This window comes from Perca flavescens, chromosome 20 (assembly GCF_004354835.1).
Source record: "Perca flavescens isolate YP-PL-M2 chromosome 20, PFLA_1.0, whole genome shotgun sequence".
Classification (NCBI taxonomy): domain Eukaryota; kingdom Metazoa; phylum Chordata; class Actinopteri; order Perciformes; family Percidae; genus Perca; species Perca flavescens.
This window is the reverse complement of record NC_041350.1, coordinates 622,501-637,500: the sequence shown is the minus strand read 5'-3', so window position 1 is coordinate 637,500 and position 15,000 is coordinate 622,501. Positions and strand designations below refer to the sequence as shown.

The window sequence follows — 15,000 nt, the reverse complement described above, 5'->3', positions numbered from 1 at the left end:
GATACAGCTGCGGCCGGAAGTTACGTAAAATCACGCAAAATCTCCAATAAATTCATATAATTTGTATCCTTTCACCCAGGAAACGCGTGTTCGTTCCTCCGAAGTGTTTGAACCCAAACCCCGATAGGTTTTCTGAACATAACTTGTCATTTTGTGTGTGTGTGTGTCTAAACGAAACTGTCGTAGCCGTAGCTGTATCCCTGCTAGCCTCATCGGGCCAACTGTCAGTCAGAATCGTGTGCTGCGGGACCAACGGCTCTGTGCGCGAGGCGGCTAACCGTGAATCTAGCGTTGCCAGGGTTACTCACTCGTAGCTCCGGAAGATTTCGTGTGTGATTTTACAGAGAAAGACCTCTTCCTCCGGCCGCAGGTCCGCCGGGGGTCTCTCCCGGATGAAGGCTCTCCTGTGGAGAAGCGGCATCTCGCAGCTCCGTAGCTCCGCGTCACCCACCGGCAACACTTTGGGGGGGGAAAAAGGAGGGAAACTGGGTCACAAAGACACAACCACACACACACACACACACCAACAAACAAAAACTCCCGCTAAACTAAATAAACTCCGAGAAGAACCGAAGTTAAAGCGGAAAGTAACGGAGGTGAAACCGCGCAGAAGCGGTGCGCAGAAGATCTTTTGTTAGAGATAATCTGCCCACATGGGAGTCTGATAAGAGACTCTACTGTTAACTGTTCTCACTCCACAAAAACACACTCTCTACTTCCGCTTCCACTCAGTGGAAGTGTGTAGAAACATCCATATGACGGAGTTTACCGAGTTGTGTAACGATGAACGGATAATCCTCGGTACTAAGTGGAGGAGAAGTCCGCGCGCTGGAGGCTGAAAGCTGCTCACACACTGGCGGCTTGTTGACCAACTTTTTTTATCCACTTCAGGGACCCTCGCAGAGCTCGGAAACTTTACTGCTCCGGGTTACAGAAACCAACCAAGTCGTTTTTTTTTTTTAAAGATAAAAACAATTAAATTAATCAAAATAAAACAAACAATAGCATGGCCAAATGGTGTGGTCAGTGGCTATTAAAAATGAATCCCGAAAAGTGTAAACATGTATATATTAGTAGAAAAAATGACATTATTGCAAATTATGTAGTTAGGGATTTAGTGGTTAATCCAGTACCAGAGGAGAAGGAAGTAGTTTGTGGTGGATGGTTCACTTGAATTCCACACATATGTGTGTGTCTGTATCTGTGTGTGTGTGTGTGTGTGTCTCTCTGTGAGTATGTATGTGTGTGTGTGTATGTATGTGTGTGTGTGTTTGTGTATGTCTGTGTGTGTGTGTCTGTGTGTATGTATGCGTGTGTGTGTGTATGTATGTGTGTGTGTGTCTGTGTATGTGTCTGTATGTGTGTGTGTATCTGTGTGTGTGTGTGTCTGTATCTGTGTATGTGTGTGTGTATCTGTGTATGTGTGTGTGTGTCTGTGTCTATATATGTGTGTGTATCTGTGTATGTGTGTGTGTGTCTGTGTCTGTGTGTATCTGTGTGTGTATCTGTGTGTGTGTGTGTGCGTGTGTGTGTGTATCTGTGTATGTGTGTGTGTGTCTGTGTATGTGTGTGTATCTGTGTGTGTATATCTGTGTGTGTGCGCGTGTGTGTGTGTGTATGAGGGAATTCTTTAAATCTTTACCCGAGAACATGTCTGTATGAAAAGAGAAAGAATAAAATCATGGAACGAAAATGCATTTTGCCTGTCAAAAGGTGTAGCATATAATTATAGAGCTTGTCAGTAATTTATGTAACTTATTTATGAATTGTTAGACAATTTCAATCATGAAACTATTGTGTTTTATGAAAACAACATGTTAAAATGTGAATATATATATATATATATATATATATATATATATATATATATATATATATATATATATATGTTTTATGTTGCTTGAGTCTGGAATGGAATATTTTATAAGCTGTAGAAGAAATGTTTTCAATAAATTATGAAACATCACATGTGTAACAACCTTTCTATGGTTCCGCGCGGCGGTGTGTTCCCTGAACGCACCACGCACAGGGAGCGAGTGGGCGGGGCTTCCCGGTCCTCGCTCGGCGGCGATTGGTCCGCCGTCCCGCCGCTCCTCCGCCGGCAGCCAATGGTTGCCTTGGAAACGCCCCTCCCCGCGAGAACCTGGTGACGACACGGAGTAGTGATGTCAGAGAAGCCAAGTGCAGGAAGGGAGAGACTGTTGAATTCGGCAGGGATATCTATCTATCTATCTATCTATCTATCTATATATATATATATATATATATAAATATATACATATATATAATATATATATATAAATTATATACATACATGCATACATACATATACATATATATACATATATATATATATATATATATATATATATATATATATATATATATATATATATATATATATATATATATTATGACGTCATACCCGAGTTGAAGTCAGATTTTGATTGTTTTCGTTAGCTCTAGCCCGGTTAGCTATTGTTAGAAACCAGTTGATAACAACGCATTACGCTGTTTTTTGTGCCATGTTGCATTTTTAACTCGGGCTACTGCGAGGTCGTAAATACGAGATCAGGGGGCGTGTTTCCCACTCTGACCTCGTTAAAAAACGAGTTGCGAGGTAAATAGAACGCTGCACATACATACAGTACAGGCCAAAAGTTTGGACACACCTTCTCATTCAATGCGTTTCCTTTTTATTTTCATGACTATTTACATTGTAGATTCTCACTGAAGGCATCAAAACTATGAATGAACACATATGGAATTATGTACTTAACAAAAAAGTGTGAATTAACTGAAAACATGTCTTATATTTTAGATTCTTCAAAGTAGCCACCCTTTGCTTTTTTATTAATAAGGGAAAAAATTCCACTAATTAACGTTGATGCATTAACTAATGCGTCAACAGAGCCGCCATTTTGGAACAGGCGAGTCACTCCTCTTTAATGCATCAGCGTCAATGTAGGCAAAGGGCTAACGGAAATAAAATCACCATAAATCCTAAGTCTCAAGCAATTTTCTAGTTTTTGTGGTTCGTTCCAAAGGTCAGACATGTATTTATGATCGAGTCCAGAGAAAATGTAAGCTTTTGATATTAATATAATCTACTTTGTTCAAAATGTAATGCCTAGTGCTTGTTAGCCTAGGTTTAGTAGCCCCATTCTTCCACTTCATACTGCTTCCACTTAAAGGAGAATTCCGGTCGATTTCAACCCGTAGCTCTGTTGTTTGTAAATCAGGAGTACTGTCAGTAGCGAGAAAAACGAAAACAAACGTTGCCGCCTACACCGAGTTATCCTCCTGCTAGATTTTGCACCCAACAGTCTTAAACAAGGCTTAAACAGGGCAAGTTTTAAACGTGTTTTTAGTCTCTAAACGTGTTCAAAATGCCATTACTAGTGCTTAGCCATGTGCAGTTATTCCTTACGAGGGAACACAGCGAATTTGACGGCAGTAGATGTGACAGAAAGGCATAAAAGTTGTGTTAATCCTTACCTCTGTTTATGTACAGCTTTCCGGTCAAGGCCTCAACAAACGAGTGCCGATCTCATACAATCCAATAATCCAAAATGTATTTTTTCCACAAAAAAACGATTTGCCGAGGTCCTGTCCATAGTAATGAGCATGTATCAACAGGCTGTAACCTGACACCGCAGTGAAGCAGAGCTGACCTGCAGTTCAAGAGTTCAGGAGCTCATTTGCATAGGTAACCTAGCAACGGTGGAGCAGGGAGGAGCTCACAGAGCTGACAGACGGAGCTTGGAGTTAGATCAGGACTAATATGAGAAAATGCTTCGAGTTTGTGCCTTTCCAAATTGCGGCAACCAAACGAAGAGTCATTGTCAGGCAGTGGTGCCTGACAAGTACCTTCTCCCAACGACAGAAGAACTCACAACCCACTTCTACGGCTCCCGGGTCTTTTCTAAGTTGGACTTACATCAGGGCTACCTACAAATTCCTCTGCACCCGGAGAGTCGGAACCTGACGGCTTTTATCACCCATACTGTCCATACTGTCCATACTGTCCATACTGTCCATACTGTCCATACTGTCCATACTGTTTCCCGGAAATAAACGACAGAGTTGATGCATTGAGAGTGGAGACTCAGGGGCGCCGTATAGGGGGGAAAAGTTAGGACAATTCCAAGGGCCCATGACTGACAGGGGCCCCAAAAAATAGGTGAAAACTAATATAAAATTATTCATCATTCAGTATATATTTTTCAAATATAATAATACAATTAATGATCTCTTTGTTTTTACTTGTTTTTGGCAGTAAAAGTTAAATATCTCCCAGAAAAAGTAAACATCCATATTGACCGACCACACCCCTGTATCTGCATGAAATGGTTTGGTCCTGCCTTAGCGCACTCAGTGACAACGGTGTTTAGTTGCAGTCAGTTGATGCGCCAGAACTACAGTGACCACAATGTTGCCAGGTAACATTAAATCAAAATCTGGTTTTCAAAAAAGGAAAGAGAGAAAAGAGAGAGAGGAAAGACAAAGGGAAGGTTGTCAAACTGTAAACCAGTTTTTCACCAAGAAAGGTGGGTAGTAGTCTGTGAGTGGTATTAACCTGTTGGCTTAATGTCCATAGTGAAATAAGCTAGCTAGCTACAGACTAGTGCTAGCCTACATTTAATCACCATTTAATCAGTGCAAGGAAACGTTTAGCAACGTATTCATATTAAATCCTTGTCCCTGCCCCTTTTAGCAGACTTAACAACAAATGAGTCAGCAGCACCCCAGTCTCCCCCCTAACTGAGCCCCTCCCTGTCCCAGTGAAGAAGGTGAGCAACATTGTGTTCAATGACATGCCAGTTATTTGAGAGAAAAGTTTGGGTTTCCAGGAGTCCTTTGTTCTTATTCATACCTTTTCATTTGCTGTCACTGGTACTGTTAGTTTGTTATGACCATATTCCAAACCTCAAAACCTTTTGATTTAGTGATCACTTCATCTGTTTTGTAGCACTGTAATAACCCTGGTGTGGAAATTCCATTTTACATGTCCACTTTATTTTCTTACTTTAAAAAATCTGCTGTTTTCATTTTTTTGAGAGGATGATGTAAATTTATTTTGATTGAAAAGTTAATATAATGTATATTTAAGTTTGTTCGTTTTTCTTTTTTAAAATCTCTCATTAATAATTATAATAATAATAATAATAATTTTGTTTAGATAATTTTCCATTTTGTCAAATTTACAATGGAAATACATTAAGACTGTAAAAGATGGCCTTGAGTAAAATTTTTATGGTTGCTTTTAATCTTGCATCAAATAGTTAACTGCATACTAGACTTTCATGCATGTACAAATCACCAGCAGTAAATATTGTGCTAGTACTAGTATTGAACTAAAAGAAGCAAGACAGTTGCAAGCCTTAATTAGAGTTCTGTAAAGCTTTTGATGGTACAGTTAGGTCCTAGAGATGTGGTGACAACAGCTGCGCAGAGGGGGCCCAATTAAATTTTTTGTCACGGGGCCCAAAATTCCTGCCGGCGCCCCTGTGGAGACTAGTCATTATTTTAACAACATAACAGTGTGTCTCTGTGTGTCTGTGTGTGTGTCTGTGTGTCTGTGTGTGTGTGTGTGTGTGTGTGTGTGTGTGTGTGTGTGTGTGTGTGTGTGTGTGTGTGTGTGTCTTTGTGTGTCTGTGTGTGTGTGTGTGTGTGTGTGTGTGTATGTGTCTGGTAAGTTAAATAACACCACCAAAAAGAAATTATCCGCTGAAATATAGAAGTTTCTTTCGCCATATAGAGGGGTGCAGTTCCACTGTTGGCCGCTAAGCCCACTGTGGCGCTGTTCCTGGGGGCCTGGGTCTGGTCTTATAATAATTAATCAGAAATCAGTTTTATAGTTCATTAATAATGTTTATTAAACAGACGATAGATTATAGATATAGACCAAGATGTAATAACAAGTTTATGACACTGACAACACTGCAAGATACAACTATTATAAAAACATTAGACAAGACAATTCATATTCCTTCATATATAATATACAACATCACATCATCTTTATATTTAAGGTATAGCTGGCACCCATATATAGAGGTTTACTCCTCGACGCAGAGACCCTTTGCTGCATGTCATTCCCCCTCTCTCTCCCCTTTCATTTCATCAGCTGTCCTGTCAAAATAAAGGCCTAAAATGCCCAAAAAATAATCTTAAAAAAAACTAACAAAAAAACATCTCACACACACACACACACACACACACACACACACACACACACACACACACACACACACACACACACACACACACACACACACACACACACACACACACACACACACACACACATAAAGGTTAAATGATTTGTAATAAAACTCTTATGTGACAGTAATTTTAAAAAGTGAATTCCCAAGATGTTAAACTATTAAACCAATGTCCCCTAACAGCAGCCCCCCCTCCCCCTCACAATGCATCGACAACAAGAAAAGATCAATTAACTCAATATATGTACAATATTATATCATCTATATATATATATATACAATATTATATCATCTATATATATACACAATATTATATCATCTATATATATATATATACAATATTATATCATCTATATATATACAATATTATATCATCTTTATATATACACAATATTATATCATCTATATATATATACAATATTATATCATCTATATATATACAATATTATATCATCTATATATATGCATACTATTATATCATCTATATATATATATATATATATATATATATATATATATATACACACACAACATACTAATTTCCCATCATTTCTGTTTGTTGTTTCTGTAATCTCTCTCTCTCTGTCTTTTGTGTTCTAGTTTAAATGTTTTCTCTGCATGAATGTGTCCCATCCCTTGTTTTAAAGCCAGTGTATACCAGGCTGTATTAAAGCCAGTGTATACCAGGCTGTATTAAAGCCAGTGTATACCAGACTGTATTAAAGCCAGTGTATACCAGGCTGTATTAAAGCCAATGATGAAATGATCATATATACATATTAAGTGTGTGTGTGAGCTGAAAGCTGAGCTCCTCTCCGTGTCCTCAGGTTCACAGCGACTACAGCAGCACAGAGCATCAGCAGCAGGACACTGAGCACTGAGCATCGCACTTTGAAGAAGGTGGAGTAAATCCCAAAGGGCTCCATGTACACTAACACAGTTCTCTCTGTTGACACACACTGAACATTACCATCATAAACTGCACACCAGTACTCCCCTGCGTCTCCCACTGAGATATTAGAGATAACCAGACTCCCATTATAATAGTACATGCTCACTCTGCTAATTCTCTCATACATTACTCTGTTAATGCTCGGATCAGTTACTAAACTAAAGATTCTTCCCTCTGTTCGGTTTGACTTAATGAACCAACCATGCCCCTTATTAAACCCTTGCTGCCACATACTAGTTCCCGAAGCCCAAACCTCAACCTCACCCTTTCTCCAATCTGTGCATCTGAGAGTGACTTCTTCTCCCTCTGAGAAGAGCTCTATAGCAGGGGGGCCAAATTTGGGACACACCACCAGATCATAATATTGCTCTCTCTTAGAGACTTTACAGGAGTACCGACCTGAGTGATTTAACATTAGAGATGAAAACACCAGCGAGTGGTTTTGGTCTACTGAAGGAACAGTCTGGTTTAGTTGTCCTAGGTCTCTGGAGATCCCTTTAGACCAACGTGGGGGCTGTTCATCAGTGGAGTCAGTGATGGTGCACGGCAACACAGCGCTCTCTCCCACTGAGCGGTAGATCATCTCATACAACCATAGTCTCAACCCTATAATGTAACTTCTAACACACTGCTGTTGGTTCATAACCAGACATCTGTACCGTGTAACGTCTGATGCTGTGACGTTGGAAACACGAAGAGTTGATGTGTTTGTCACCACTTGGTATCTTCCTCTAACATTGTCCATCACTGATGTCGTATTGTCCCCAAAAACTCTGCTCCACGTTTCATAATCATATCTAGAGTCCTGTTTGATCCACTGGATATCCAGATTATCAGCTGCTCCCTTACATGGCAGGTCCACTGTTTCTCCAAGTCTCGCTTCAATATTGTTCTCTCTCCAATCTACTGAAGTACAAACAGTAATAGTGAAGTTGTTCTCATGCGTCACGTTGCCCTCAGTCCAACACTCCTCTCGGTACCGGCCGGAGTCTGAATGGGTCAGGTGGAGGATGGTGTAAGAAGAAGTTTCCACCGAGCTGACAAGTCGTTGTTTCAGGTGTTGAGGTACTGAGGAGCTGTTGGACCAGAGGTCAGAGGTGTTCCACAGGACAAGCTTCTCCTCACCAACACATCTGGAGATCAGGCAGGAGGTGGTGTTCTCGGGGAGCTTGAAGTTGTGAGAGTCTTCTTCCCCTCGGATGATGATCAGTTCTTGAGCATGGATGTAGTTGATGAGAGCAAACAGCAGGAAGGAGAGCTCTGTGACTGCAGCCATTCTGCTCCGAGGTCGACAAAGACTGACACCACTCAGCTCATATACTCTCTACACCTCTAACCCTCATCAGCTGCTGCTCTTTATCTGGTATCACACATGACTTCTTTATCTCAGCATCAGAGGAAACTTTGCAGCATCAGCTCTCTATCCAGTAATCAATGTCCTTACATGACTCTAAAACCACAGGATGACATGCAGGGCCAGATTAACAATTTCATGTGCAATGGGCAACAAGACTCAAGGGCCCCCCCCTGCCCCAAAGCAACAATCGCAAAGTCGCGATCATCAAGAGCATATAGCCTATACTTCCATAATAACAAATCAGGCTTCTGCATGGCTCAGTGGAGATATATGTATATATAATAGCCTCAGCATGAAGTGCATTCAAGAGACAGAACAGATGCACAAATGTTTAACATAACTTTATACAATGAATCTATCACAGAACTTGGTGGCTACAGAGTAATTATTAAATGTTTCAATATGTAGCCACTCAATTATCTTTTGACTGTAACTGTGAACTAAAGCAGACAGCTAGGGAAGCCTTAACTTAAAACAAGAGATTATTTCTAAAATGCTAAAATGTGAAATTATCACCAGCCATGAAGCAGGCAGTTAGTGTGTATGTAGTTAAAGTCAACCATTGGGTACACTGTTGCATGAAGTTCAAAGTCAAGATCATGTTTAATGTTTCACAATCAACTATATCAACATTTTATGTTGATGCACTACTATATATTCTTATTTTATTTTAACAAATGGGCCTTACAACTGGCCTCTTCCTCCCGGTCATCTTCATCCTCCTGATCCCTCTCTGCCTCTGTCCCTCTCTCTGAATCTGCAGCCTCCTCTTCCTCCCTCTGTCTCTCTCTCTGAAGCTTCAACAGGCAAAAAACAGAAAGTCCAGAAAAATCCAAAGAAATCCAAAAACCAAGGAAGTACAAAAAAATCAGGAGACACTGGAACTAACAGGGGCTGACGCAGACACATACAAACTGAACAGACTGGCAGGGTAAGGACACAAACTCAAAACGATCTGACAAGAGACAAAGGGAACACAGAGGCTAAATACATGAGGTGATGAGTAAATCAGGAACAGGTAAGACAACAGGTGAAGCACATCAGGGCGGGGCAGGACAATCAACAAAGGAGGGAAAACACAGGAAGTAAACTGGACAAGACAGAAAACCAGACTATCTAAATAAAACAGGAAACAGGAAAAACACAACGAAAAACAAAACATGAAATCAACTAAACACAGAAACTTGACACAACACTAGACAACACAAGGGAGAACAGAGAACACAGGAATTAACCAAAACATACACAATTCAGAATAACCAACAAAAACAGGAAACATACAGAAAACTACAAAGAAGCAACAGAAATAGCACAAAACACGAGGCAAAATACCGAAACCATAACAGAAAATATAGCTAGCACTGGAACGAAACAGACACAATGGATGACAATAACCCAACAACAGACACAGAAACCACTAAATACATAATGAGGCTACTTAGGCCACGTCCACATGTACCAAAACAATCTTTTTTTTTTACCCGTCTTCTTTGGATTCGTTTCAAGAATATTTGTGTCCAAATGAATCCACTTGTAAATGACTCAACGCGCTACTTCATAGTCCAGGCCTATAGGCGGCGCTGTTTCTGCTACAGAAATTCACCAAAAAACGGAGAAGAAGAGCATAGTCACTTCCACTTCCCATCATAACATGACTAGACTAACGTTCTATTAATACATCCATGGACTTTAATAACTTTCACCACTGCTCATTTTATAAAGGCCACCGCAAGAAAACGTGTCTTTGTTTACATGGTATAATGTGCTGTTGGATTGCTTTTTATTTTGCAATTCTGTCTGCCATTGGACATGATTGCAGCGCGCTTGCTAGCAGAGCCCGCTAACGTTAGCTCTGCTAGCTAGCATCGGCAGTCAAACGAACATCAATGATCCAATGTGTTTTTGATAATCTATTTTTCTTGCGTTACCCTTTCTACTATAATCCGTTGAAGGAGTTGATAAGCAGACAGATTAGCTAGCTAGTTGATAAGTTGTCTCCTTCCACTTTATAAACAGCTAACCATAGCAGCTAACATGAACATCCCTGCTGGAGCATCACTTACTTTAGCGATGTTTAAGTATGGACACCACTGTAAAGCTACTCAAGATGGGCTTCTCTCATTGGTCAATCCGTGGTTGATCACATGATGAATGAGTGTGGCCCTGATCTCATCAGACTGTCCTTCCTCTTCTTCCCTCCTCCTCCTCCTCCTCGTTGTTATCCCCTGTCTCTTCCTCCTCCTCCTCTTCCTCTCTGTCTATTGTTGGCATCCATTGTTCCAAACAGGTAATCTGACCTTTGACCTCTGTATAGGCCTATACTAAAGCAGTGATTGGTTAGTGTTCAGTTATGACATAATGTGTTTACAAATGTGAGGAGTGTGTGTGTGTGTGTGTGTGTGTGTGTGCGCCCTGGTAAATAGGTGTAGCATTTTGTGATTGATTGTAGATTTTTGTGTCTTAGGTAGAGAATTGTGTGTAATGTTTTGAAAAAAGCGTTTTATGCAATTGAAAACTGAGTGAAAGGCTGAGAAATAGCTTCTGGTTTTGGAGATTTGCTGTGTAGTTTATCACTTTGAGTGAGAGGTTTCAAAAATTGTGTAACATGAAAAGATTTTGTGTGTAAGCAGTTGGAAAAAACTGTAAGTAAAATGTATCATTATTATTAAGAGTCCTGGGACATTACATCATACTCTTGATAATATCACCATAGTAACTAAAAAGAAGTGTAACAAAATGATTTCTTTATCTCTTCATTAGAGGAAACTGTGCAGCATCAGCTCTCTATCCTGTAATCAATGTCCTTTACATGACTCTAAAACCACAGAGGCTGATGGGTCTTCATAACTTATTCAGAGAAGAGAGGAAACCGAGAGATAAGAGAGAGGGAAGGGGGGGTGTATATGTGTGTGTGTGTATGTTTGCCTGTGTGTGTGTGTATGTTTCTCTGTGTCTCTGTGTGTGTGTGTTTTTGTTTATCTGTGTCTCTGTGTGTGTGTCTGTCTGTGTGTGTGTGTCTCTGTGTGCGTGTCTGTATGTGTGTGGGTCTCTGTGTGTGTGTGTGTGTTTTTGTTTATCTGTGTCTCTGTCTGTGTGGGTGTTTGTGTGCCTGTGTGTCTTTGTGTGTGTCTGCGTGTGTGTTTGTATGTGTGTTTGTTTGCCTGTGCGTGTGTTTCTCTGTGTGTCTGTTTGTGTGCGTATGTCTGTTTTTGTGTGCGTGTGTGTGTCTGTTTGTGTGTGTGTGTATGTGTGTGTGTGTCTGTGTGTGCGTGTCTGTTTCTGTGTGTGTTTGTGTGTATGTGTGTTTCAGTTTGTTTGTATGTCTGTATGTGTGTGTGTCTCTGTGTGTGTGTGTGCGTGTATGTGTGTGGGTGTGTTTGTGTGTGTGTCTGTGTGTGTCTGTCTGTGCCTCTGTGTGTGTGTCTGGTGTGTATGTAAAACATTGGTCTTGTAGTGAAAGATGTTTACGAGCCAAACGAAAGAGAATCAGTTCCTTTACATGAAAGATTTAATGATTTATAAGTATGATCAGTTGGGAGTGTTGTACAACCCCAAATCAGAAAAAGTTGGGACAGTATGGAAAACACAAATAAAAAAATAAAGTAGTGATTTCTAAATGTACTTTGACTTGTATTTCATTGCAGACAATGTGAACACAAAATATTTCATGTTTTGCCTTTTCATCTTGATTTCATTTGTAAATATACATCCTTTCCTGTCATTCAGACCTGCAACACATTCCAAAAAAGGTTGGGACAGGAGCAATATAGGGCTAGTAATCATGTAAATTGGTTAAATAATGATGTGATTTGAAACAGGTGATGTCAACAGGTGATTGTAATTATGATTTGGTACAAAAGCAGCATCCAGGAAAGGTCTAGTCCTTTAGGAGCAAAGATGGGCCGAGGATCGCCAGTTTGCCAACAAATACGTGAGAAAATTATTGAAATGTTTAAAAACAATGTTCCTCAAAGAAAGATAGGAAGACGTTTGCTTATTTCACCTTCAACAGTGCATAACGTAATTAAAAGATTCAAGGAATGTGGAGGAATTTCAGTGCGTAAAGCACAAGGGCGCAAGCCTAAGCTGACCAACCGTGATCTCCGATCCCTCAGGCAGCACTGCATCAAGAATCATCATTCATCTATCAGCGATATCACCACATGGGCTCAGGACCACTTTGGCAAACCTTTGTCAAGGACCACAATACGTAGTTACATCCACAAATGCCAGTTAAAACTGTACTGTGCCAAAACGAAGCCCTATGTTAACGGTGTCCTGAAGCACCGTCGACTTCTCTGGGCTCGAGGTGTCTGGGACGGACCACACGGTGGAAACGTGTACTGTGGTCAATGAATCAGTATTTCAGGTATTTTTTGGGAGAAGTCTTTTAAGTGTTGTGAAAAGGAACGGCAACATTACAAAGTGGTAAATGCTTTTCTGGTCCAACTTTTTTTGAAATGTGTTGCAAGAACCAAAATAGGAATTTTGTTTTTTTGAAAAGAAAATAAAAATCATGAGGAACACATTAAATTATGTGCTGTTGTATTGTCTGCAATGAAATACAAGTCAAAGTACATTTAGAAATCCCTTTCTTTTTTTTTAAATTGTGTTTTCCATACTGTCCCAACTTTTTCTGATTTAGGGTTGTATTTTGATTTTTATGAGATGACATTTCATTTTAACAATGTTTGACTTTGTTTGTAAAGTGACATTGGTTGTCATGTAAGGCGCTTTAAATAAAATGTATCATTATTATTAAGAGTTCTGGGACATTGCATCATACTAGTGATAATATCACCATAGTAACTAAAAAGAAGTGTAACAAAATGACTTCTTTATCTCTTCATTAGAGGAAACTGTGCAGCATCAGCTCTCTATCCTGTAATCAATGTCCTTTACATGACTCTAAAACCACAGAGTCTGATGGGTCTTCATAACTTATTCAGAGAAGAGAGGAAACCGAGAGATAAGAGAGAGGGAAGGGGGGGGTTGTTTCCATAATGAGTTTACAGACGGTGCTACAGATGTTTCCTAGCAACAGCTTGACACTAGAGTCCGGATCGGGCCGAATGTTTCTGTCCAAGCCCGGCCCGCGTCCGACAGGCATTAAGAAATTTGTGCCCGAGCCCGACAGTTAAAATCTATTTTTTTCCTCATACTAAAGACACATGTAGGGTACGTTTTTGTGTGGAAAGCTTTTATTAAGCAACTGTAGGAAGGCATTTGGAAATGTCAACAGATGAGGCATCAGCGCAAACTTGGTAACAAGCGCACGTTAATCAGCTGTTAAAATGGTAACCTTTCCTGATCGCTTCTTTTCCGACTGGTTAGAAAACCAGGGAGAAAGGTTACCTGCAGGGCCCACGGTATAACATGAATAACGTCGGCGTTAAAATCCTGTTTCTGGTGAGACAATGAATGAACTTGGCTTTCAGTCTGGGGTTTATTTCGGACACCACACACACTGTGTAGCTACAAAACTTAAACTTATTCCACCAACTCTGCTCTGGTCTCACACACACACACACACACACACACACACACACACACACACACACACACACACACACACACACACACACACACACACACACACACACACACCTCAAAGGAGCCGCAGCACCATTTTACAACAAATGCTGATGTGACTGAGCCCAAACCTGACCATCATTTCTAAATATCTGTCCATGGATCAGGTATCCATGCCTTACTTGACACCTGACCCAAGTCTGTTGTCTCGTTGTAATGAGGTGTTGAGTCGGGTCAGAGGACTCTGTACAGGTGGATCTGGTGGTGAGTCGGGTCAGAGGACTCTGTACAGGTGGATCTGGTGGTGAGTCGGGTCAGAGGACTCTGTACAGGTGGATCTGGTGGTGAGTCGGGGTCAGAGGACTCTGTACAGGTGGATCTGGTGGTGAGTCGGGGTCAGAGGACTCTGTACAGGTGGATCTGGTGTTGAGTCGGGTCAGAGGACTCTGTACAGGTGGATCTGGTGTTGAGTCGGGTCAGAGGACTCTGTACAGGTGGATCTGGTGTTGAGTCGGGTCAGAGGACTCTGTACAGGTGGATCTGGTGGTGAGTCGGGGCCAGAGGACTCCGTACAGGTGGATCTGGTGGTGAGTCGGGGTCAGAGGACTCTGTACAGGTGGATCTGGTGGTGAGTCGGGTCAGAGGACTCTGTACAGGTGGATCTGGTGGTGAGTCGGGGTCAGAGGACTCTGTACAGGTGGATCTGGTGGTGAGTCGGGGTCAGAGGACTCTGTACAGGTGGATCTGGTGTTGAGTCGGGTCAGAGGACTCTGTACAGGTGGATCTGGTGTTGAGTCGGGTCAGAGGACTCTGTACAGGTGGATCTGGTGGTGAATCGGGGTCAGAGGACTCTGTACAGGTGGATCTGGTGGTGAGTTGGGGCCAGAGGACTCCGTACAGGTGGATCTGGTGGTGAGTCGGGGTCAGAGGAC

At 41.1% G+C, this 15,000-nt stretch overlaps 1 protein-coding gene across 1 annotated transcript in view; it reads right to left on the bottom strand.

Moving 5' to 3' along the window:
• The window catches only part of baz1a (bromodomain adjacent to zinc finger domain, 1A), a 43,524-nt gene extending 42,652 nt beyond the window's left edge, over positions 1 to 872 (bottom strand). Inside the window, exons 1-2 of the mRNA XM_028565676.1 lie at positions 770 to 872; positions 309 to 459 (exon numbers count right to left, since the gene is read on the bottom strand). Coding sequence (XP_028421477.1) covers positions 309 to 421 — 113 coding nt within the window. The 5' untranslated portion in view covers positions 422 to 459; positions 770 to 872. The remainder of the gene's footprint in view (positions 1 to 308; positions 460 to 769) is intronic.
• Positions 873 to 15,000: the final 14,128 nt, after the last annotated feature.